The sequence below is a fragment of the Meles meles genome, chromosome 16 (assembly GCF_922984935.1).
Source record: "Meles meles chromosome 16, mMelMel3.1 paternal haplotype, whole genome shotgun sequence".
Lineage (NCBI taxonomy): Eukaryota > Metazoa > Chordata > Mammalia > Carnivora > Mustelidae > Meles > Meles meles.
Window position 1 is genome coordinate 43,946,483 of NC_060081.1, and position 25,902 is coordinate 43,972,384.

At 35.5% G+C, this 25,902-nt stretch overlaps 1 protein-coding gene across 4 annotated transcripts in view; it reads left to right on the forward strand.

The window, feature by feature from the left end:
- SEL1L2 (SEL1L2 adaptor subunit of ERAD E3 ligase) overlaps positions 1-25,902 on the forward strand; it is a 119,925-nt gene that overhangs the window by 28,236 nt on the left and 65,787 nt on the right. For 3 of the 4 annotated variants that reach the window (XM_045981194.1, XM_045981191.1, XM_045981192.1), the window contains exons 3-5: positions 5,582-5,637; positions 18,459-18,518; positions 20,625-20,793. In XM_045981194.1, coding sequence (XP_045837150.1) covers positions 18,471-18,518; positions 20,625-20,793 — 217 coding nt within the window. In that variant the 5' untranslated portion in view covers positions 5,582-5,637; positions 18,459-18,470. The remainder of the gene's footprint in view (positions 1-5,581; positions 5,638-18,458; positions 18,519-20,624; positions 20,794-25,902) is intronic. The other variant, XM_045981193.1, reaches the window with a different exon arrangement.

Below are 25,902 nucleotides of genomic sequence, written 5' to 3' on the forward strand. Positions count from 1 at the left end.
ACATTTATTATTTAGCTGCCATGTGTTTAACAAACACCAAAAACTACACTTTAATTCTATTCTGTCTTCACATCCATTCCAAGAGATAGGTACAGTATTGCTATTCCCATTTTCTAAAAAACGGAGGTTCAGAGAGGTTAAATAACTTATCCAAGGTCACATGGCCAAATAGGAAGATATGAATTGTTATTTCTGAATACTGCACTTAATGATGTCCAAACTAAGTATCTCACAAGCCAAAATAATAAATGTCCTAAAATCATAGTTGTTTTTTATTGGAAATTTTAATAGATAACTTCTAGTCCACTCAATAGAAACTATTAAAATTAAAGAAAATAAAGAAGAAAACTTTCAAATAGTAATTAGCAACTAGTGAAACAGATTATTGGTATTTGAAAAATACTTATAAATGTGGACTGAAACCTGACCGAAGACGAAACTGGAAGTCAACATAGGGAATTAGTGTTTGTACAGTAAGCAACAGGGACTTAACAGGTTTTTAAGTAGACGTGTGCCTTGCTGGAAACAGTACTCGGGGAAAATTATTCTGAGGGTAGATGTAAATTAGATTAAAATTAGAGCAATCATGATTAAATCTGTTAGGAGGCTGTTGTAAGAATGTAGGCATGAAATGATGAGGGTCTGATTTATGCAGTTTCGCACAGGAAACTAAAATCTCACCCCTACAGAAATCCCTTTGGCAAAATTTTCTCTGGAACCCTGTAGGTGCAAACTCACTCTTCTTACTCCTACATCTCCCCAGTTGTGTGCCTACTTCTGGCAACTTAGATTCATCTGCACACTTATATCCCCAGCCTGACCTGCTCCCATGATTTTAGTCCCAGTTTTTGGAACCAGCATTGTTGCCAGATTTGTCTCTTATCGTGTGTCTCACCTCTGCCAACCTGGATTCCTTCTGTGGATTCCCCTATGACTTTTATTACTCTGATTTCCAGTCATTACTGTTTCATTCGCAGAGCTTTACTTAAGTGGCTGCCTGTTCAGGAATGAGTACATTATCCTTTTATAGTTCCTGACCTCTTGCACTCACCATCTGTCCCCTCCAAAGTCCTTGATGACCCAGCTCAACCCTTAGACCATGCTGGAGAGAAGAGGTGAGGACTGAGCACTGAGAAATACACAGTCATTAGTGGTTATAAAACCAAAGGAGAACTCTAAAATAGAGGTTTGAAAGGAAGAAGGATATCCAGGATAGTGTAAAGTCACAGAAGCCAATGTACTGTGCACAGTCTGAAAGAAAGGTCAGAAAGGAACCAATAGTTAGTATTATTTATACCAGTAATACATGTAATGCAGAATGAAGTACCATTTTAGAGAACTAGCATGGGAGAATCAATAAAATACTTCTGTTTAATCCCATTTGTAAGTGTTGTTTGAACAAACAAGCAGTTTACCTATAACTCCCCACGCAGATTCCCTCATAAAATACAGAGGAGTTTTTTGTGTGTGTTCGGGGGAAGTGCTGCTTTTTTTGTTTGTTTTTTTCTGGAATCTTAGTCACAGTCATCAGTGTCCCAATGTTTAGTCAAAGGAAGATGAACCATGTCTTGGAAAGAAAGCCAAGAGTTAATGTATATCAAGACTTTCATGAGAAGGATGATCTAAAAAAATTGTCATCAAGAGAAATATTCTGGGATATTATTTTCCTCTAATCCTTCTCTCAAGGCTATGAGTATATTATATATTGTTTATTTTGGCATTATTTACTGGTCTTTTGTAGCTTCTGAGAACTGAGAGTTCTATCCAAGGAGTCCTAGTTGGCTGAAGAAGTAGACAGGTTTTCAGTCAGCAACTACTGCATAATAACCCAAAACTTAGTGGTTTGAAACAGCAATGATTTCTCATCATTCTCTGTGGGTTGACTGGGCGATTTTTCTGAGGGTCTCACCAGGGCTCGCTCATAAAGCTTCACTCAGCTGATGCAGTTGAGAAAGCTGGGCCTCTCTTCTCTTCACTATTATCGTGGCTTCTTAAGGGCATGGTGGTCTCAAGGCATTGCTCCAAGAGGGTAAAAGAAACTGAAAGGATTAAAGACTAGCCTTGAAAGTTGAACAGTGTCATCTGCCACATTTCTGTTAGTCAAAGCAAGTTACAGGGGCAGCCCATTGAAAGAGCAGGGAAAATAGTCTCCATCTCTTGATGGGAAAATTAGGCAGAGTCACACTGTAAAGGGGTATGAACATGGTAGTTGTGACTTATGGGGGCCATTCTTATTACAGTATACTGCAGTCTACTCTCAGGCCCCAATGATTCACATCTGTCCCACGTGATTCTCCCCCTTCTAATATTGCCCAAGACTCATCGAATCATATCATTAGGTTCAGAATCTATAATCTCATAATCTGCATCAGGTCAAGATGTCAGTGAGGCTCCTTGAATATATAGGAAGAATTATTCTTAGTTTCAGACACCTATGAAATAAAAGGACAAGTTATCCTCCATTCCCTCATGTACCCAATGTATATTGGAGAAATAGAAAACCACACTACACTAGACACTGTTGTCTGAAAAATGGGAATGAGGCATGTATAACAGTCACTGGTCCATGGCAATTTGGAAATCCAGACAGGTGCATGCTGGCAGATTTCTCTGCTCCAGGGGTAGGTAATGTTCCATGACGAGAGCCCTGTCCTACTCTCTTGGAGTAGTTCCCTAACCTTTTATTTTCCTTGGCTCTTACACCCTCTGGACTCCTGGCTCTGACCTCTGATATCAGTACTCATATAGAGGGACGATGTTCCTCAGTTGATATTTAAAAGCCTACTAGAAAGCCTTTTGCAAGATACTATCGGTAGCAGAATGTGTTCTGCAGTAGCCAATCAAAACTTCATTTTCTTTAGGTGAAAACCTAAAAGCCTGAAGTTTAGAAAAAACATATATTGTTGTTATGCATCTTCTGTGGGAAAAAATGACCAACTACCTTTATATTCTTTTTATGTTTTAAGCTATTAAGTAGTTTGTTCCTCCAGTTAGATTCTTATACCTCCTCCCTTTACATTAATTCTTTTATCTACAGTTTTATCTACACTTATCCTACCTTGGATTATTGCTCTTAGCTTTGTAATTTTCATGTTAATATCTGGCCACCGACAGCTTGATTTTCTGGTCCAGTGTATAATACAAACATTATTCCACTTAATATCCATAATTTTCTCCTCTTGCTCTAATACACATGACACTTTGTACTTTTTGTTCTGCGTCTGTATTTTCTGCGCATACTAACTCTAATTTTATTCTGTGTACTTTGGGGAGAATAACAATGGGGATATATCAAATCACATTGCTTTTTTCCACTTTTTCTAGTTGTGATAATGGAGATTAAAAATTGCTGGACATTTACTGTAGCTATAATATTAGTCACATTGTCTGATTTCTAATACACAAATATAATTAGGCTAAGTAATTTGAGGAAAATGAGAGAGAGAAGTCATATTATAGACAAAGCATTAATAAATTCTGATTAAGTCTCTAATAATGCTTTTCACCAAGGTCCTTTTAAAGTGCTAATTTACATATATTATTATCTTGAAGGCATCTTAAATCCGTTAAGGAAGTAGGACTTCTTTATAATAATCATAATTATATGTATAGCTAACATTTATTAAACATAGATATGTATTAAGTACTGTGCTAAATACTTTACCTAGATTATCTTATTAGATTAACAAATTAATGAAATAGATACAAAAATCAAGACTAGCATACAGACCTATTTAGCTCAAAGGCCATATGGTGGACCATTACGCTATATTGATTGATAATTAGTATGACAAATAATAATGTTCTTATTCTGGCATAATTTATTTTACATTCTGAACCTGAAAAGAGCAATCCTAATGTATATAATCTTATGAAATATGTATAATCTTTAAAATTTTTTCATATGCTTTATATTAATGCATTCATCAGCATGAAGTTGTTGAATGTTCATTTAGAGTTTGCCAGTTGTTTCCTTAGTTTGACAGAAGACTAAATATTGAACCACCTGGAATCAGTTTCTATAAGGTCTGGCTTACAAAGCAAACAGAAAAGACATAGAATTGTGAAGCCAAATACTAAAGTTCATCAGTGAGAGAAAGAATAAAACATATCAAATTAATAAATATAATATCAATGATAACATTAGAGCATTCATAACCTGTTCTTAAAAGTATAAGCTCACAACTTTTAGAAATACAAAATTTTGACAAATTTTGTCAAATTTTTGTCTTGAGTCAAATTCTTCAGTTTATAAAGTGAACATATTACATATTATACATGTTTTACTTCAGTAAGTATGTAGGGTCATTTTTACAGTGCATCAAATAATTTTTTAGTAATTGAAAATTTATTAGTCCTACTAATGTAGTAGACATGCCTTGATGTGACACCCTGTTATACCAGGTTTTCAAAGACTTATTTTTCTGAATATGTAAGTCTTTGTAAAACTGAAATATACCAGGTGCCTGGGTGGCTCAGTGGGTTAAAGCCTCTGCCTTTGGCTCAGGTCATGATCTCAGGGTCCTGTGATCCAGCCCTGCATCAGGCTCTCTGCTCAGCAGGGAGCCTGCTTCCCCCTCTCTCTCAGCCTGCCTCTCTGCCTAGTTGTGATTTTTGTCTGTCAAATAAATAAATAAAATATTTTTTAAAAATGAAATATACCAATGACTATATATGTATTCTATATGATATGTGTTTTCTTTACAAAAAGTTTTGTTTAAAAATGCTTATGAAAATTTTCTCATATTTCAAAATCTGATGTAATCATACTAGTCTACATTTCTCAGATATTTATTTCATTCAAATATACTAATTTTTAGTATCTCTCTGACACATGAATCCAGGTATAAATATATAAAAGATTATAGTCCTTCTTCTGTGTTTTAATATTCTTTATTAATAAATGACATTTATTTACATGGATACATTTTAATTAACTTGTAGCTCAGAAAGTTTTCTGCTGTTGTAATTAGTCTATTATTTGTAGAACTCTTTCATATTAAATGATTTCAGGATGCTTGATTAAAGTATTTAGATTGGGGCACCTGGATGGCTCAGTGGGTTAAAGCCTCTGCCTTTGGCTCAGGTCATGGTCCCAGGGTCCTGGGATGAAGCCCCACATTGGGCTCTTTGCTCAGCAGGGAGCCTGCTTACCTCTCTCTCTCTGCCTGCCTCTCTGCCCACTGGTGATCTCTGTCTGTCAGATAAATAAATAAAATATTTTAAAAATAAATAAATAAATAAAGTATTTAGATTGTCTCTGGTGTCAAGTTACATCAGAAAAATTATCCATGAAGGAATTATTTTGTACCATATTACTGGTAACTTTAAATTTAAATTATTTTCTACTATTATTCTTAAGAGTTCTAATAGTTATCTAGAATTATTATCTAGTTATCTAATAGTTATCTAAATAGTTATGAGTTCTAATAGTTATTTATTAACTATAAATAATATAGTTACTTTATTTATCTAATAAATAAAAATATTTATTACTTACTAGTTTTTTAGTAAGAAGTGATTTAGTGAAATATTAAAAAGAAAATACCTTCAATTTTATAAAAATTTTTATATATTGCAGATATTGAAGCAGAAAAGCATAGTAAGAAGCAAAAGGAAAGAAATGTCACCACACAGGTAAATATTTTGCTAAACCATTATATTTTTCTAATACAAAATTTAGGCTACAGGCGTTATACATAGTATTGACAATCACCACCAAGAGCAACAATGAAAACTCCAAAAACAAGGAAAAGGTAGCCCAGCTCTCAGCAATGAGCAGTTTCACCAGAGTTCCAAGAGTGCTCAGTTCCACTCTCTATTTCACCTAGACAGATACATTCTTGTTTTTGAGATAAATATCCTGTTCCAGTAGATAGATGTTTTTCACACATTTTGGTACCTTGATTTATGGTGTTATATTCATAATTCATATTCACAATCATGTCTTCCAGTTAAGTAATACTTTAGTCTTTGTGAAATCCCTTTGCATCATTTTATTCCTCCCAACATTTCTGTAAAGGATGTCAACTGGTTATTTAAATGGCTAGTTATTATCCCCAATTTACAAATTAGAATAACTAAGCCTATTCAGATTTAAAAGATCTTTTTATCACAAATTTCATTCATTCAACACAATGCTTACCATGTACCAAATACAGTTACTGGAATTTGGAATTTACCAAAGGTTCTGATTTTTTTTAAGCCTTGTGAAGTCTCTGATATTGCTTAAATTTGATTTCGTGAGCTTATGAAGGGTAAGAAAGCATCTTTGTTGTTATTGTTAAGTAAATTAAGACTTTTTTATAGGCTAGCAGTGTTTCAAATTGTAGAGCTTCTACTGGTCTTTCAGTTCCCTCAGTCATCTGATGGCAGACTTTACTGTGATGGCGTAAGTGGTGGTATAGGTCCAGGTATCACCAGCTACCGTTTCCTGCAGGAACAACAGTCAGTGCCAGATCCCCATATCTCATCTGTTCATCTTGGTTTTGCCAAAGAAGGAGCAAATGTACTTGGTGTGCTGGCTTATTTCAGTGTTCTTCACCATTCTTCTGAGAGAGGCCACCATACCAGGTCTCATATTTTCCAAGGATTTCAGCATTCTTGGTGCATTTAGCCATGTTGCTGCAAACTAGCTCCAAGCCCAGAGAAGCAAGAAAGTATCTTTCAATCTTTCCTAATGCAATGTTTTGCATGCCATATGTACAATAAGGCCAAGACTTTGGTTATAAAATGGTGGTTTCTCCATCCCCTGGACCCTTACTTTCTTTCTAATCACCTCTCTTAGAGTCATGCTTCTCCAAATATTACCTTTACCTTCTCTGTAATTGAAATCTAGGTTTCTCCTGAGAACTTCTCCTGAAGCCTTCTCAGGCATTTTCTCCCACAACACAATTATGTTCATCCTAGTTGAAATGGTGGGTATCCTTCCCTTTCCTTATTGCTACATTTTCATTGGGAGAATAACAGGAGATGAGGACAGAAACGTAGCTTGTGGTCTTTCTCTCCAGTTTTCAGAGATTTCAGTGTCCATGAATTCTAGCTTTTCAGTCCCATAGTTTAGATTTGTTTGCTCTAAAAACTGCACCGTCTGTCTACACCAATTGTCATAATCTAGACTATGTCTTTTCCAAATTAAAAGTTTAAGCTCCAAGTCTCTGAAGACCATCTGGTACTTTCCAAGTTACTCCATCAATACTTCAGTCCCACCAGGACCTCAAATCCATCTCCTCCTTTCACTGTTCATCATTCTATTTCCATCATTTCCCTTCTTACTTGGCTTAGAGTTGATGGCTACACTATCGGAACACAGTTCCTTTTTCAAAACCTCGGGAACAAATGTGTTTCAGAATCCAAGAAGTCTTTTTGTTTGTTTAATTGTGGTAAAATATACATAAAATAACCATTTTATTTTAAGCGTACAGTTCATTAGTGTCAGTACATCCACGTTGTTGTACTTACAATCTCCAGAACTCTTTCTTCTTAAAAAACTGGAACTCTACACCCACAAAACAATTCTCCACTGCTCCTCTCCTCCTAGGCCCCAGCAACCACCATTATAGTTTCTGTTCTGTGATTTGATTACTCTTAGTGTCTCATAGAAGTAGAGTCATGCAGAATTTGTCAGAATTTCCTTCCTTTTTAAGGCTGAATAATTTTCCATTGTATATATATATGCCGCATTTTGTTTACAAATTTATCCATTGATGGACACTGGGTTGCTTACCATTTTTGGCTATTGTGAATAATTCTGAACAAGGGTGTACAACTATCTTGATATCCTGCTTTCAATTCTTTTGGGTATAAGTGCACAAGAGTCTGATTTCTCCACATTGTTACCAACACTTGTAATTTTCTATGTTGCTGGGTTGGTAGGTTTTTTTATAGTAACCATCCTAGTGGGTGTGAGGTGGTATCTCATTGTGGTTTTGATTTGCACTCCCCTGTTTAGTGATGTTGAGCATCTTTTCATGTGCTTGTTGGTCATTTATAGCTTCTTTGGGAAATGTCTCCTAAGTCCTCTGCCCATTTATTTTTATTTATTTATTTTTTTTAGAGAGGGAGAGAGAGAGAGAGAGCATGTGTACATGGGTGCACAGGGGTGAGGAGGGGCAGAGGGAGAGAGGGAGAGAGAGAATCTTAAGCAGGATCCATGCCCAGCACAGAGCCCCTCACAGGACTCTTTACAATCCTGAGATCATGACCTGAGCCAAAATCAAGAGCCACCCAGGTACCCCTATAATAGAATCATTTCGCTTTTATTGTTGAATTGTAAGAGTTCTGCATATATTCTAGATATTGACCCCTTATCAGATATATAAATTGCCAATATTTTCTCCCTTCCATGTGTTCCCTTTTCATGCCCTTGATAGTGCCCTTTGATACACAGAAGCTTTAAATTTCGATGTAGTCCAGTGTATTTTTACTTTTTTGTCAATGCTTTTGGTGTCATATCCAGGAAATCATCACCAAATCCAATATCAAAAAGTGTTTCTCTATGTTCTCTTCTAGGAGTTTTTATAGTTTCAGGTGTTATACTTAGGTCTTTAACCCATTTTGAGTTAACTTTTATATATAGTATATTTCATTATTTTGTATGTGGATATCCAATTTTCCCAGCCGAATTTGTTCAGACCATCCTTTCCCCCCACTGAATGGTCTTGGCACTCTTCTTGAAGATCATTTTACCATGTGTGAAGGTTTACTGCCTAGCTCTCTATACTATTTCATGTCTGTCTTTATTCTATTACTACATTGTCTTAATTTCTGTAGTTTTGTAAAAAAATTTTGGTATTAGGAAATGTGAGACCTACAACATTGTTTTTATCTTTCAAGATTGTTTTGGCTAGTCAGAATCCCTCAGATTCTGGATGAATTTTGGGGAATTCTTCTATTTCTGAAAAAAGAAAATGCCACTGGGATTTTGATAGGGATTGCATTGAATCTGTAATCACTTTGAGTACTATTAACATTTTATCAATATTGAATCTTCCACCTCATGAACACTTGATATCTTTCTATTTGTTTTTCTCTTCTTTAATTTATCTTAGCAAACTTATATAGTTTTCAATGTATGTCTTTTGCCTCCTTGGTAGGTTTATTTCTAAGTACTTAATTTTTTAAAATTTTTAAAAAAGATTTTATTTATTTGAGAGAGAGAGACAGAGAGGGTGAAAACACAAGTGGGGTGAGGGACAAAGAGAGACGCAGACTCCCTGCTAAGCAACAGGCCCAGTGCCTGCTTGATCCTGGAACTCCAGGATCATGACCTGAGCCCAAGGCAGATGTTTAACTGACTAAGCCACCCAGGTATCCCTCTAAGTACTTTATTTTTTTAATGCTGTTTTGAATGGACTTGCTTCCTTAACTTTCTTTTAGGATTGTTCATTGTTAGTATATAGAAATGCAACTGACCTTTGTGTGTTGATACTGTATCTTGCAACTTTGCTAAGTTTATTACTTCTAATTCTTTTGTGTGGAATCTATAGAATTTTCTACATATAAGATCATGTCATCTGTGAGCAGAGATAATTTTACTTCTCCTTTCCAATTTAGATACCTTTTATTTCTTTTTCTTGCCTATTTGCTCTGGCTAGGACTTCCAGTATTATGTTGAATAGCAGTGGTGGAGTGGCATCTTGCCTTGTTCCTTATATTAGAGGCAAAGCTTCCAGTCTTTCGCTGTTAATAATGTGGTTAGCTGTGGGTTTTTTATATTTGGTTTTTGTTATGTTGAAGTAGTTTCTATCTATTCCTAGGTTGTGAGTGATTTGATCATGAAAAGGTATTGAATCTTATCAAATGCTTTTTCTACATTAATTGAGATGATCATGTGGGGGGTTTCCCCTCTTCAGTCTGTTAATGTAGTTATTACATTGTTCAATTTTTGTATGTTGAAACATCCTTGCATTCGAGGAATAATTCCTACCTGATCATATTGTATAATCCTTTAATGTACTCTTAAATTCTATTTGCTAGTATTTTGTTAAAGATTTTTTCATTTGGGGCGCCTGGGTGGCTCAGTGGGTTAAAGCCTCTGCCTTCAGCTCAGGTCATGATCCCAGGGTCCTGGGATCGAGCCCCACATCGGGCTCTGTGCTCAGCGGGGAGCCCGCTTCCCTTCTCTCTCTGCCTGCCTCTCTGTCTACTTATAATCTCTGTCTATCAAATAAATAAATAAAATTTTTAAAAAAAGATTTTTTCATCAATATTCATCAGAAATATTGGTCTGTAGTTTAGTGTCCTTATCTTGCTTTGGTATCAGGGTAATACTGACCCCATAGAATGAGTTGGGAAGTGTCTTCTCCTCTTCGGTTTATTAGAAGAGTTTGAGGCAGAATTTGGGTAGCTTTTTTTAATTTTGGAATTACACTACTACACATACAGACATACATGTCATATAGGATACCTCCTATAATATACACATACAGAACTACATATCATGTATTATAGAATACCTCCAGCCGAAACTGGGGAAAATACATTGTTTTCAAGCATATTATTTTTTATGCAACAAACATATGAATATCCACATTAAATGGGGTAAATAAAGAACATAAATAACTTCACATCAGATCCAGACAGGTTTTCCTACAAATTGAATCTGAGCACCAAACTATTGAAAAAGCTTTACGTTTTCAGATTTTGTGGATTTGGGAACCTCAGATAGGGTTTGAGTGTTATATAAAATCACTGTTTCATATAGACCTTCCATTTAGTTACTCCTCTTGCACTCCATCCAATTAAGTGGTGAAACCTCAACCCTGACTTAATATAGTTTTCTACCATTCAAGCCCTGTACCTATCTAAAATGTGGCTGGAAATAAACACAACCAGTCTCATTTTAATTTCACAAGCCTCAAGTAGGCCTTCAGTGTTTCTCTGCAAACCTGAACATATCCCTCGTCAAATTTATTGCTCCCAACTCTAAGGTTTCTATTTCACATTTTCTCCTGTTTTCCTAAAATCCAACATATCTATCCCTTACTCTTAGCTGGTAACTTTGCTATTTTTCTTTTACTCATTAAAAAAATAGAGTCTAAAGACTGACTTTACATCATCTCATCCACTCTATCGATCTCCCAAAATCTATAACCACATACACTGTCTCAACTCAAGACACAAATTGCCTGAATGTGGCTTAGACGTCTCTACTGGGCCATCTAAAAGTCATTTGACACTGTACGTGTTAAGTACTGACCTCTTGATTTTCCTCACTCCCAAACCTATTCTTCCCTCATGTCTCTCATACCACCAAATGGCTCTTTCATCCATCAGATGCTAAAAGTCACTCTCCACTTCTTTCATACCCAACACATCAAATATCGTGGTCTTTAAAATATATCCTGAATCCAGTCACTTAACAACTCTACCACCAGCCGCCAACGTCACCCACTGAGACTCCGTGGTAGTAGTCAACTCCCTGGTTCTGACTAATTCTTATGCCACTGTAGTCTCTTCACCTCAAAGTATGGGTTCCATTGTACATAGAACAAAGTCAAACTCTTCATCATGTCCTTCAGGACTTCATATAACCTGCTCTTTGCTCTTTATCTGAGCTCTGACCTTCCACATTACTCACTCCATTCCAGCCATCTTGGACTCCATAATATGTTTAGAATCTCAACTATATCTCTACCTCAGGGTCTGTGCTTCCTTCTGCCTAGAATGATCTACCAGGTAATCAGGTGTCTCATTGCCCTCAGTACACACTTTATTCAGGTATGTACTCCTATGTTTCTCCCTCAAAAAAAACACAAAAAAAATTTTAAACAAAACTTTTCTTAGTCCTCTTTCTAAAACAGCATACTTCTTCACTTTCCAAATGTGTTTTATTATCACATGTCATTATGTCATTATGTGTTTATTTAATTGTTCATATTTGACTTCTCTTTGGATATTGAGCTCCATGAATACAGGCCTTTTACTTTTTGCTCACTTCTATATCTCAGAGCCTTAATTAGTCTCTAAAATACAGTAAGTGCTTGATAAATATTTGTAAATGAAAGAATATCATTGCTTAGCAATATTTGTATCAGATACAGAACTGAAACTACTTGTCAGTAACTTTAATAAAATTTACGAGAAAATGCTGAAATTAATGACAAAAAATGGTTTTCTGGGGTTTCCTTTTGATTTTAATAATCTATATATAACCTGTTCCATGAATACCTAATATGGCTATGTGTTTAAATATAATTTTCTGCTCCTTGTATGTAAAAACATAGAATATAAATATTCTAGTATGTATCAGTTCTTAATGTTCTCTCTTTTTTTTTAATTTCTTAATTACTTTTCAGTGTACTAGAATTCATTGTTTATGCACCACACCCAGTGCTCCATGCAATATGTGCCCTCCACAGTACCCACCACCATCTTAATGTTCTCTTAATTTCAGAAAGGTACCCTTATAATGCATTTATCAATTATCAGAAGTGTCATGCTAGCACTATATTATTAGTATCACTAATGCTTTGTTATTTTCCCCTTTTACTTTCTACTTTACCATTTTTCTACATTTTAAAAATCATCCTTGAATAGCTCTTGACTATTGTCATTTGATGACTGTAGAAGATAGATATGCAAATACACAATAAAATAATTAGCATTGTCTTTTCCAAAAAAAAAGAAATGTTTTCACTGATGAATGAATTATTTCTTCTAAGAGTTAACTATTCTTTTAACTTACGGGTGGCTATTGCCATATTTCTTTTTTTAATTTAAAAAATATTAAAATTTTTAACTTTTAAAAAAATTTTTAAAATTTAGGCATATTAGGGGTATGCTTGGGTGGCTCACTTGGTTAAGTGTCTGCCTTCAGCTCAGGTCATGATCCCAGGGTCCTGTGATCAAGTGCCACGTCAGTCTCCCTCCTCAGTGGAGAGCCTGTTTCTCCCTTTGCCTGCTGCTCCATCTATTTGTGCTCTGTCTCTGACAAATAAATAAATAAAATCTTTAAAAAAAAATTAGGCATAATAGGCAAAAGTATTCTAAGATTTTTTTATGTTCTTAACTGAAAATACTTTAGGCAAAATGAAAAACACTAAGACCATCACTAAAAACATCTTTGCTTCAATATAAGCATCTCATAAATAGCATCTTACAGTAAGGAAGAAAAACTACTAAAACAGTGAGCTTTACAACTTCAAAAGTGACAGTCTCTTTTTTCCAAATATATATACATTCATTTAAGACCACTAGAAAGCTTGAATAATCTGATATACCTTAAATGGCTGATTAAAACCAAAGTTTAGGGACACCAGGATGGCTCAGTCAGTTAAGCATCTGCCTTTGGGTCAGGTCATGATCCCGTGGTCCTGGGCCCAAGTCCCACAAGGGGTTCCTTGCTCAGCAGGGAGCCTGCTTCTCCCTCTGCCTGCTACTTCCCCCTACTTGTGCTCACTCTCTCTCTCTCTTTCTCTCTGAGGAATAAGTAAATAAAATATTTAAAAATAAATAAAACCATAATCCAGACATCAGTGTGAATCTTTGCTATATGTGTAAATATTTTCACTGTCTGATGAGTGATATAAATTTTCATTGTATTTTATTTATGTATTTTAATTCCACTTAATTTGGCTAACTACCTTCTTCACTATGACCTAGGGCAAGAGTTCCCAAACTTTAGCATATATCTGGAGGACTTGTTAAAACACATAGTACTGAGCTTCACCCTCAAAGTTTCTGTTTCTGTAGACCTTGAGTGGAACTGAGAATTTGCATTTATAACTGATTCCCACGTGATGTTTGGTGTTGTCATTCCAGGGACCTTCCTCTGACAACCAATAACCTAGGGAAAACTGAAAAGAAAACTCTTCTTTTTTTCCACTTCCTCTTTCTTTTCTCCATAACTTGGCTTAACTCTGATAATGCCTGGAGCACTAATGTTCATACTCTTTGGAAATATAATGACCTAAACATAAGATATAGAATCCACATATATATATTGTGGAGGAAGTAGAAATTCAATTCCTCCCTCTTGCCAAACCAAAGATAGCCTACTGTATTGCTGTCTCTTCCACAACCCTGTAACACCTCATTCATTGACCTAGACCAGGGCCACTAATAAGGAGGTGCTGAGCTATTCTTGTTTTGCCATTCCTATTGCTTTCAATAAACTCTAACCTTCCATGTGCTCTTTTTCCAGAGAAATTTTTCAGCAGAATTTAGGGTGTTACACAGTGCCAAGGAACAGTCACTATTTGGGGGCATGTGAGCCAGGAAAGAAAAAGGGACATAGTTAAGGAAAGCAAGAAAGCCTTTGTTTAGTCATAAGGAAAACAAGGCACTGACAGGCAAAGCATCCTTACCCACCAGTCCTTCTTTAACTTCTCACCTATCTCTCATTTGCAAGGAATGATACTCATTTCTCATTCCAAAGCTAACATGGCTCACACTTACTCCTCTAAGACAAAAAAAAAAAAAAAAAAACCCAAAAAACAAAAACAGTTTGGAGTCATTACCATATATAGAGTTGTGTGTCTAGTGGGGTAAGACAGATTCCCTCCTCCAAAATTCACCCTCGCTCACCATTCTTCTTCATCTGTGTAACTGGAATCTCCATCCACTCAACTGGTCTCGTCAAAAGACGAAAAGTTATCTTTTACTTTGTCCTTTCTCTTATTTCTACATCTGATCCATATCCAGTCCCCAGCTGCACTATCTCCAAAACATATCCTAAGTTTGCCTAAGTAGTGTACTTCCATTGCTTCTGCACTTCAAATCTCATCATCCCTCACCTGGTTGACTACAGTAGTCTCTGAACCATTCTTCTTGCTCCCTCCCACTCTTAATCCTGTGCAATTCTGCTCCTCACATGTCAGCCAGAATGTTCTTTCCTTCTTTCTAAAATATAAATCAGAGTATGTCACTTAAAACCCTCTGGTTTCTTCCTCTTATCTCTTTAATAAAATACTCTTTTCCATATCCCTTGTGATGTGACCCCCTACTTCTCTCTCTTTCTCTTCTATAATTCTTCCCTTAACTCATACTCATTCAGGTACGTGGGCCTTATTCCTATACCATACAAGTTTGTTCCCACTTTAGAACATTGGTACTTACTGTTACCTCTGCCTGAAATGCTCTGCCACCTAACTATGCAGGACTGCTTTCTTGTCATTAAATTATTGACTTCAAAGTCACCTCTTCATGAGGCTTTTCTTGGGCATCCAGTCTAAATTAGCTATGCACCAACCCCTCCTCATCCTGTATTTTACTCTTTACATCTCCTTGTTTTAATCTCTTCATAGCATGTATTGACACCTGATATTAACTTGTTCACTTATTTGTTTACTGGTTATTGCTTTCTCACAGACACATGGAAGTTCCCTAAGATCAGACAGATTCCCCTGTCTAATTTGCCACTCTACCTTCCAATTCCTAGTGAATGCCCAGCATAAATATATTGAGTGAATGAATCACTGATTCTTACAGCTCTTAAAGAACAGATTGGTTCATTACTTGATTGTTTCATACCTGATGCCTCCCAGAAATTATTTGAGGAAGATATTAAAGTCCTATTAACAAGTAGTCATGTTGTTGCTATTGAAAATTTGGGGGTTAATTTATATTCAGCATCAAAGACATCTCTAGCAACAGTGGGGTCCTAGGATATGCTAAAATTGTTGTTTACTGTCCTTAAGTGAAATTAGTCCAGAAAAATATATAGTATAAAAATATTTTCTGCTAATGAAAAGGTGTTTAGATATTCTGCTTAGGAGATAAAAACTATATTTCAAAAATAATAATAATAATATTTACTGATTTCCCAGGCTGAAGACATCTTAGTTCACTGATGAACAGAGCAAATTAAATAGCCAAAATATCTAGGTCCTAGTGGTTTAGAATCTGAAACAGAAAAGCAGTAACATTTATTTACACTGAGTCTGTATATAGTCAATATAATTATAATCATAATAGCTAATATTTATGGAATATTTGCTATATACAGGGCTTTTCACATGTATTAACTTACATGATCTGCACAATAATCCAATGATATAGGCAATATTATTACCCCCCCATTTTACATTTACATTTACTATTTATATTTATTTTAAACTGAGTCACAGAGGAGTTAATTAACTTGCCCACAGTTAGACACAGTTAATTAGTGGTGAACGAAAAATACTAAGAAGGGAATGTGAATGAAATTTTTAAAATTTCTAACACATTTATTTTGGAGTATAAGTAATTATGTTGAACAATTGTGAATAAGTTATCTGTTCATATGTTAACAATCAAAGTTTCTGTGTTTAAAAAGTAAACTTGTGTGTTGTTTTAAGAAAAAACTTATTACCATCCAAACAAAACAATGTGAAAAACTTTAAGTCAAAACAAAAAACAAAACAAAACAAAACAAAAAACAACAATAAAAAACCCTTAAATCATACCTTTAACCTTGGCAGACGGCTTAGTCTTTTAAAAAGGAAGCTATTAAAAATGTATTCTGCATCCCAGTACTGTTGTTGTGTGTTTGTTTTTGCTTTCAGGCAAAGTAGCATCTAGCCATTAAAAAGCATGATCTAGCCACAAATAAATTAAGATTAAATGTACAGTAAGATAAATTCAAACTTTCTTTTCTCCAAGCCCACAGATGGTTAGTCTCCCTTAGGAGAGGATGCTTCTACCTTTCCTGGGATTTAAGAAAATAGGGGATTTCCCCCAAATAAAGAAATTCACACATTCATTAGGATCCCCTTTACTCAAGACATTCTACTTGAGATGAGAACGAAACAAAAAATTTTATGAAGCATCTGTAATTAATTGAGCAGATAAAACGTGAAATGTATGCTCTGGAATGATCTCAGCTGTAGAGACCATAGAGCAATGAGCTACTGCTAACCAAGAAGGGAAGGCACTGTAAGGTGGGAGGGAAGGGAGATCACTGTTGGAGAGTGGAATGGAGGGCTTTGGGTAGAAGGAATTTGAGGTAGACCTAGGAACAGGAGTGATATTTGAGATAATAGGAAAGAGGAAGCAATGAAAACTGAATAAGCAAGAATGAGAAAGTAAGAAAGAAGCTCTTCTATTTGGGAAGCAGGGAGTAGAAGAGTTTGGTTGTTGTAGATGTCCATGTAGGCGTGGGAGTCATTAGAAGTAAGGTTACTACGTCATTTTTAAGCCAGACTAAGAAGAACCTTAGATTTTGTCCAAACAATTTTGATTTTTTCCTGTTGTCACTGAGAATTGAGGGTTTCTGAGTTGGGCAGTGATATGTTCAAACAGATGCATAAGAAAAACTCATCCAGCCACGAATCTTCAGGAGACAGGGAGTGAAGAGGCAGGAGAACTAGGTAAGGCATTATTGGAACATCGTGTCATTCTGATTGAGAGCTATGGTTAATCTTTAATGGCCCTTAGGAGTTTAAAAACACTTCCAAAGCACATACATTAAACTTAGCATTTAAGAAACAGACTTCCATTGGGTTTGCTGCTTGAAAACTAAAACATATATTATAAATCCTTCAACAGAAAATCCTGCCAGTAATACCTCTGAATACATTCAGAAGCCAACCACTATCACCACTTCCCCCTACCATCTTCTTACTTCACGGCCATCAACTCTCACCCAGTTCATTTCAGTAACCTCTCTTTTCCCACCCTTTCTCCAACACATAATATTCTCTATACAGAGGCACAGTGATCTTTTTGAAATGTAAGTCAGTCATTACCACTGTTCTACTCAGAACCCTCCAAAAGTCTGCCCTTCACACAGAACACAGTTCAGAATCCTGACGCCAGCCTCAGAGCTCCCTCTGTCTTATTTACTACTCCCCCGCCCCCATTCTGCAGCAGCTGCACCATCTCACTACCACACTAGTATGCTCATGGCTCAGGGCCTTTGCTTTTACTGTTTCCTCCCTCTGCCAGAAGTCTCTTCCCTGTGGTATTAGTAGGACTAACTCTCTCCTTACCCACATAGGGATCTATTCAAAAGTTGTCAGAGAACTTGTCCCTAACCATGCTATACCAAATAACACCAACTTTTATAAATTCCATCTCTACTCTTAAAACAACAACAACAACCACCACCACCTGCTTTTAACCAGTGATTAGTTGTCTATTACCTTCCCACCAGAATATTAGCTTTTGAGTGCAGGGAATTTTTTTGTTTATGACGGTCTCCCCAGTTCTTAGAACAGGGCCTGAGTTGAACACTAAATTAATACTTATTATTGAATTATATAATCTCTGGGCACCTTCAAGGGTTAGAGAAAGGCTCTCTGTCTGCTGGGCTCCCTAACACACTGGTTGGCTGTTGTTCTGCCCACTCCTACCGGGTGGGAAAGGAATCAAAACCTTGAAGCAATGGCCTCTGTAGAGGAATAATAGGAGGAATGACACCAGACAATCAGAGGCATTTGCCAAACTTGTACTGCCTCTTCGACAAAGCTGTTGGCTATTTTTGAATTGAAACATTACGTTTCTTTTAATGGCAATGACATATGTTCACCCAGTTGTACCAAAGAATGCTGGAGGTTCATCAAAGTCCGTGTGCTCTTCTTCATGATACCCAGGTATGTTATGTTTCCATTCTCCCTGTGCATTTGGGTGATACCATGTGATAGTTTCAGCCAATGGAAAATCAATGCCACCCTTTGCCACTTCCAGATCTGGCGTACTGAAGAAAAGAAAAAGGAGCAAACCAAATGAAACAAAACAAAACACCTTTCTGCACATGATCTATGTTCTTTCCCTTTCTGTCTGCTAGATGTAAATGCTCAGGGAAACCTCGAATCCACATGCTGAAACTTGGCATAGGCTCTGCCTGCCTGGGTCTCTGAATGACAGCACAGAGCAGAGCTGCCACTGACTTGAACACCCACCCATTGATTTTGAGCCATTATACTCTGGGTCTGTCTATTAACATGCAATATTGGCCACATTCTTACACTTTAAAAAAAATTTACTGCTTGTGTGAAATTCAAATTTAACTGGGCATTTTGTATTTTTAATTGCTTAATCTGGCCACCCTTCAAGAAGAAGAATCACATTTAAAGTCCTTCCATACCCACACATCAACTTGTACATGAATGTTTATAGCACCATTATTCATATTAGCCAAAAGTAGGAAACAGCTCAAATGTCCATCAGCAGGCAAATGTATGAACAAAATGTAGAATATCCATGTAAGGAATATTATTCAGCCATAAAAAGAGATAAGCTGGGGCACCTGGGTGGCTCAGTGGGTTAAGCCTCTGCCTTGGGCTCGGGTCATGATCTCAGGGTCCTGGGATCGAGCCCCGCATCGGGCTCTCTGCTCAGCAGGGAGCCTGCTTCCCTCTCTTTCTCTCTCTCTGCTTCTCTGCCTACTTGTGATCTCTGTCAAATAAATAAAGAAAATCTTAAAAAAGAGAGAGAGAGATAAGCTGCTGATATATGCTACAACATGGGATCAGCCTGGAAAATGTTAAGTGAAAGAAGTCAGTCACAAAAACCCATATAGTATATACTATATACTATATGATTTCATTCATATGAAAATCCAGAATAGGGGACTCCATTGAGACAAAGCACAGATTAGTCGTTGTTGAGGCTGGGGGTAGGGGAATGGGAGAATAGGAAGGCTAATAACTGAAGGATTCATGGTTTCTTCTCGAGGTGATAAAAATGTTCTAAAATTGACTGTGGTGCTAGTCACACACTTCTGTGAATAGTCTAAACACCATTGAGCTATACACTTTAAATGTGCAATTATACAAGTATAATTACAGTATGTGAATTATATCTCAATATAGCTGGTTTCCTGGGGTTTTTTATAAGTCCTTTCGTGACTCCATGTCTCTACAGGCTCTAACCTCTGGGCCACTGCTCAGATGTCTTTGCTACTACAGAGGAAAGCATTTTAAGCATTCCAGAAAGTGATCTTGAAAAGAGGAAGTTTAAATTGTGATACTGTATAAAAAGGCAAACAAAAACCTTTACTCTTCTTGGAAGTAGTGCTTGACAAATAAAGGAATTTTTTTTGTCTCTAAGTATAATTTTTCCTGAAAAAGTATATATGTAAATCATGAACATGTATCTCCATAAAGCTTTTCAATTTTCTCTCTTAAAATCTTCATTATTTTCTACTACTCAAAAACAATCTTTCCAAATCCCTTTCCTTAGTTAAAATAGATTAATTATATAACTTCTGGAAAGTACTTTGGAAAACATTTTTTTAGATTTTTCTCCATACAGTGACAAGATTTTCTATACTCTCTATCTACCATTATATATTTTATACTATCTCTATACTACCATTATAAATTCGTTGTAATGAATAAGGAATACCAACATCTTCTTTTTTTTTAGCTCACACAATTGATATTACCGTGACAACTTACCACTAGAAGGGTAAAGTTGGTTAAATTCTCCTACCATTTTATTTTATTGATAACATTCAGGTTTCAATTTGTGGCTCTGAAGTTCAGATGAAAATGTAAGAGGTTTAAAAGGTTTTTATTCATAAAAGATATGAATTCTTAAAGTGAAGTAAATCCTCATTTGGATTTAAAATAAGCAAGAATTTGAGTGATTGCATTAAATAGTATTTTTGACATGAACAGATAAAATTTTCATATTCTTGTATCATTTTGAAAAGTTACCCATGAAAAAATGAGCAAAAATCTTTTCCTTTGTAGGTATCAGTGAACGAACTCAAACAATTTTTATCACACATACTGGAACGAAGAAAATTGATTAAAGTGATCTATCAAAGAGAAAATGCTTTAGGAAAAAAGAAGATTCAACGTAAATTAAGAATAAAAGGAATTCAAAATAAAGATATCTCAAAAAGAAGTACAAATCATTGTAAGTAGGAGCACCTGGGTGACTCAGTCAGTCTTGAAACCAAGAGTGTTCGACTCTTGGTTTCAGCTTACGTCATGATCTTGGGGTCCTGGTATCAAGCCTTGAGGCTCAACACGAAGTCTACTTAAGGATTCTCTGCCTCTCTCTCCAAACTCTCTCTCCCCCTCTCTCACAAATAAATAAATAAGAAAATCTTTTTTAAAAAATTATTATAAGTAGAATTCCCTCTACCATGTAAATTAAAAATGACTTCATGTAATCTAAAATAAAATTTTAGAGCTACTTTCTGAAAAGTCTTAGAATATAGTCATAAATATTCATACACATAAAAGCTTTAAATTTTGTCAGCTTCTTTTAGATTCAGAATTTGTTCTGATGGTAATAAGCAAGGTTGATAATTAGAACTCCTGGATAAAAAAGAATCTCCAAAATTATGTGGATAAAACATTTATCAGTTATTCTGCTAATAGAAACACTCAGACTTTAGACAAAACCAAAATTAATATAGTTCCCTCTTTTTTTTTTCTGGTCTAGCAATCTAAAACTCTTCCTAGTAAAGCATAGCCAGTTAGTTGATAGATTTCTCTGGATGCAAGAAGGAACTAGAAAATATAAACAATGTTTTCCATAACTACTATGTATAGGAGTTAACTGGCCCTCAATTACAAAATTTAGGAATCATTTTCAGTATTTAAGTTGATATATATCTTTTATAACAAATATATATGAACTTCTACTTTATTAACATCGTATTTAAGAGAAGGAAACTTCTATGGCAGAGAAAAGTTAAGGATATCAGTTTTTAGTTGCATTATAAAAGTATGTACATATCTTAAATTTATTTTAAATCTAAATCATATACATCGAAACATTCACTTGACCATTTTTTGACATAAAAATACAACTTGCCTGTTATTTAGCATTGATCTACTGAAATACTGAATACTGAAGTGCTACTAGTAGCTTTTCTAGTATAAAGCACACTCAGTGCATCATCTATGATTTCCCAAATCCAGTTTTTAAGGAAACAAGAAACTAAAGACATTTATGGAACATTCTGTGAGCAGAATCCTTCCAGGTATTTTCAGACTTTTTCCTCAGTCATTTATAGATTCTTCACCTATAATTAAAGTGGATCATTTTTAATGGCTCTCCTTTATCACGTTTTCTCAGTGTTTTTCAATAGCATTACATAGAAACACATTTTCTTTTTGTACTTATATGTAATCAGTTTACAGGTATTTAATTAAATCCATAGTTACAATAAACAGTAAAACTGACACAGATAAGTCTGGAAACAAACACTCCTGATCTTTGGTAAGCATGCAAGTTTGGGAACAAAAACGTACACATTTACTGAAGAAACTCGTATGATCTGCTAGCATTCAGTGTGCTGTGGACATCAGTAAATAAGTTAAGTTGGATAGAAGAAATGAAAAGGATTGATTGATTTGGCAAGTAAGGTAGGTAGAGATTGTTGAGGAAGCTTCTGCTGTCAAAAAGAGTAAATAAATGAACCACTATCTTGTACACCTGAAACTAATTTAAAACTGTATGTTAATTATGCTGGAATTTAAAAAATAAAATAAAAAATAAAAGGGAAAGTTATGCCACCCCTCAAAAAAGAACTCTTTCCCTTATATGGAAGTGGTTATATTATACCTAAGAATAATAAATAACAAGCTATCTCTAATTAAGCCTTTTCCATATTGTTTTAAGTGTTTTACCCAATTTTAAGATAGGTTCTATTATCTCTACTTTATAAGATGTGAAACCTACAGCACAGAACAATAATTTGCTTAACATCACAGAAAATATTTAGTAGGAAAAGTAGGATTTGAACTTCGATTGTCTGGTGCCAAAGTCCTCTAGGTTTTAATCATTATGCTGTATGCCTCTCATAAAAGTAAGCTGACAATATCAAGAAATTTTAATCTCATGCTTCTCAATATGGCTTTGAGCAAATATTGAACTATACGATAAAGATGCTGCAATTTCCTGAGCCCCAAATTTACTTGAAGGTTTAAAGGGAAGTAAATATTAGTAAATAGTTGAAAACAACTAACAGCTATAATGTATGCAATAGATTTCAAAATTCATATTTTGATATCATACCTAAGACTTCAAAAAAATGCCTTCCTTCTTTCCAGACCTCTAGAGAATATACCTGCAGGTTATCTAAATATCCCAAGGACATTTGAGAAGTCCTGTCTTATAACAGTCATAATATCCATTTCTGAAGATTTACATAAATCAGAAAATTTTTCTTTTTAACAGAAGTACATATAGAAAGGTGATCATGGCTAATAAGGGCAACAGATAGAAATTGAGAAGTAAGGGATTCCAGAGAAGAGAGAGGTTAGTTTTGGAGCTGAAAGGACTCTTGTTTCTAGTTGATAATTTTTTATGAGATTCTTGCTTTGATATATGTCTTTTTATAATCTTAATATTTTAAGACTATTTTCCTCCATATTTACTCTGAAAGACTGCTTCACTGCTCAGCTGAAGAGTTCTGGATATGACATAAAAATGTTGATATGTATGTTACTTGATGTATCAGGTAGAGTTCTGACAGGAAGCAAATGACACATTTAAATTGAGTCATTTGAGACAAGTTTAATAAAGGGTCTATTTCTGAAAGTGTAGACAGGATGAAAGGAAACTGCAAAGTAATCCCCAGGCTAGTAACACCAATGGCATTAGCACTCTGAGCCTGAAGGGTGACAGAATATAGTGGCTACTAGAATACTGAGAAAGAAACCAAGAAGTATGTTGGAGGGAGCTCTCTAATAGACCTATGACCTCAGGACAAGGGATTAAGCCGGCGTGCAGCAAACCAGACTGGGAAGCCAGGGAATAAATATCCCTACCTCACTCTCTTCCCTTCATACTTCCTATTTCTGCCTTTCAACCAAACCTAATCAGAAGCTGGAGGGGAAGGGAGCCCACTGGTGCAGTCCTCATGGGTTAATGTCCCAGAGCATAGAGAAGGATGGAGTGGATCTAGAAAGCAAGTAAGAAGACATCCAACACACCAGATTTTCTAGACAAGGGAAATTAGCATGAACTACAAGTATGAGGACTTTTAGCAGCATACAATAGAAGTGTAGGTATTAAAAGTAAAATTACAGAATTGTAGAATTAATTAGGGAAATTTGGAGGTTATCTAGTCTAGTATTTTTCATCAGATATTTATGGTAGTTCCTGGGTAGATGTCTGTGACTAAGCTCACAATATCATACAATGCAGCTTATGACATTATTTAATACATTTATTTCTTACAGAGTTATTAACATTAAACCAGAACTGCTTCCTTCAGTGGTATTAGGTATTAGTCTGTATTAAATTATGGCAGAGGAGTTGGACAGAACAACCCCTCTATGGACTCCTTCACTGGAGTTGTTGCCCTCCCTCCCCAAATAGTGTAGCTTGTGTATATTGTTTTTAAGATCCTGTTTGTTATTTTGGGCACCCACTCACAGTGATGATTCTTAACAAGCTTAGAGCGAATTGAAATCTTTTTCTCACCTGAAAGTACTAAGCCAGTGTATTATTCAGGGTTCAACTAGAAAAAAAAAAAAAAAGAACCAGTAGAAGATATATATTAAAGGATTTATTACAAGGAATTGGCTGATGTGATTATGATAGCTGGCTAGGCAAGTCCGAATCCAGAAGGTAGTTTGTCAAGAAGAGCAGGCTGGAGCTCTCTGGAAGGAGCTGAATTTTTTCTTCTTCAGGGAAACCCCAGTACAATTCTTAAAACCTTTTAACTGATTAAATCAGGCAAACCCATCTTATCGCCTTTACTTAAAGTCACCTGCTTGTGGGTATTAATCACATCTACAAAATACCCTCACAGCAACAACTAGATTAGTGTTTGATTTAATAACAGGAGTGTAGCCTAGCCAAGTAGACAGATAAAATTGACAATCAGAGCCAAGTATCTCCTAATCCCTATGTGTTCATCTAAATTTTTGAATCTAGGTATAAGATTTTACACCAATGTCTATTAAGTTTCATTGTGTTCACTTTGGACTATTATTCCAACCTATTGATGACATCAATTAATTCATCAGTTATTCTCTCCTAGTTTTCTGTCACTCAAAATTTTGATAAGTATGCCTTCTAATCTTTTACCCAAGTTTAAATATTTCATGGTTAATTTTTTTTTTTTTTTTTTTTTTTTTTTTTTTTTTTTTTTTTTTTTTTACATTTATTTGGCAGAGAGAGATCACAAGTAGGCAGAGAGGCAGGCAGAGAGAGAGAGGAGGAAGCAGGCTCCCCGCCGAGCAGAGAGCCCGATGCGGGACTCGATCCCAGGACCCCGAGATCACGACCCGAGCCGAAGGCAGCGGCTTAACCCACTGAGCCACCCAGGCGCCCTCATGGTTAATTTTTTAGAGGAAAAAAATGAAAATGAGTATCACTTATATTCATATAGATGAATATATATTAAGTATATTAACTATCAAAATATTAAAGTTTGCATGTGTACCACTTTAAATTATCTCATTTACCCTTTGAGAAACAATAATGAAAGGTGATGAAAATTAGCAAGTGCAGCTAATTATCTACCCAGAGAGCAGGCACTCTTACCCCCCAGAGGGTAAGAATACAGCATGTCACCATCTTCCTCTTGTCCCTTTTGCTCCCACTCATTACTGAAGGACTTCCCATTAAGGTCTACCCACAAGTACTGTCTTCTTAAGTAATCATGTCCAATCCAACTGGACTGCGTATGATCAGGTGTGCATAATGATTCTCTGAATCCTCTAGACCAGGTTAAACCATGCTCATTATCTTCTGTTGGGGAAGGTGGACAGATATATTGTAGAATTTTTAGACAGATTTCCATCAGAGAACAATCAAAATAAAAAGGGATATGACTCATCTAATGGGGAAAAGATGATTTATATGAAACACATCTCTCAATAATGTTAGATAAAAGAAGTATAACCATAAATAATCAATTGTTTAAAATACTTAAAACAAATTACAATAAATTTATTTCTTAATGTATTTTAGACCCATTTTTTCAAAAATTTCAGTAATAGTAACTTTGTGTTTCTCACATAATTCTGCATTTTGTTTAGCTCTAAGCAGACTGCA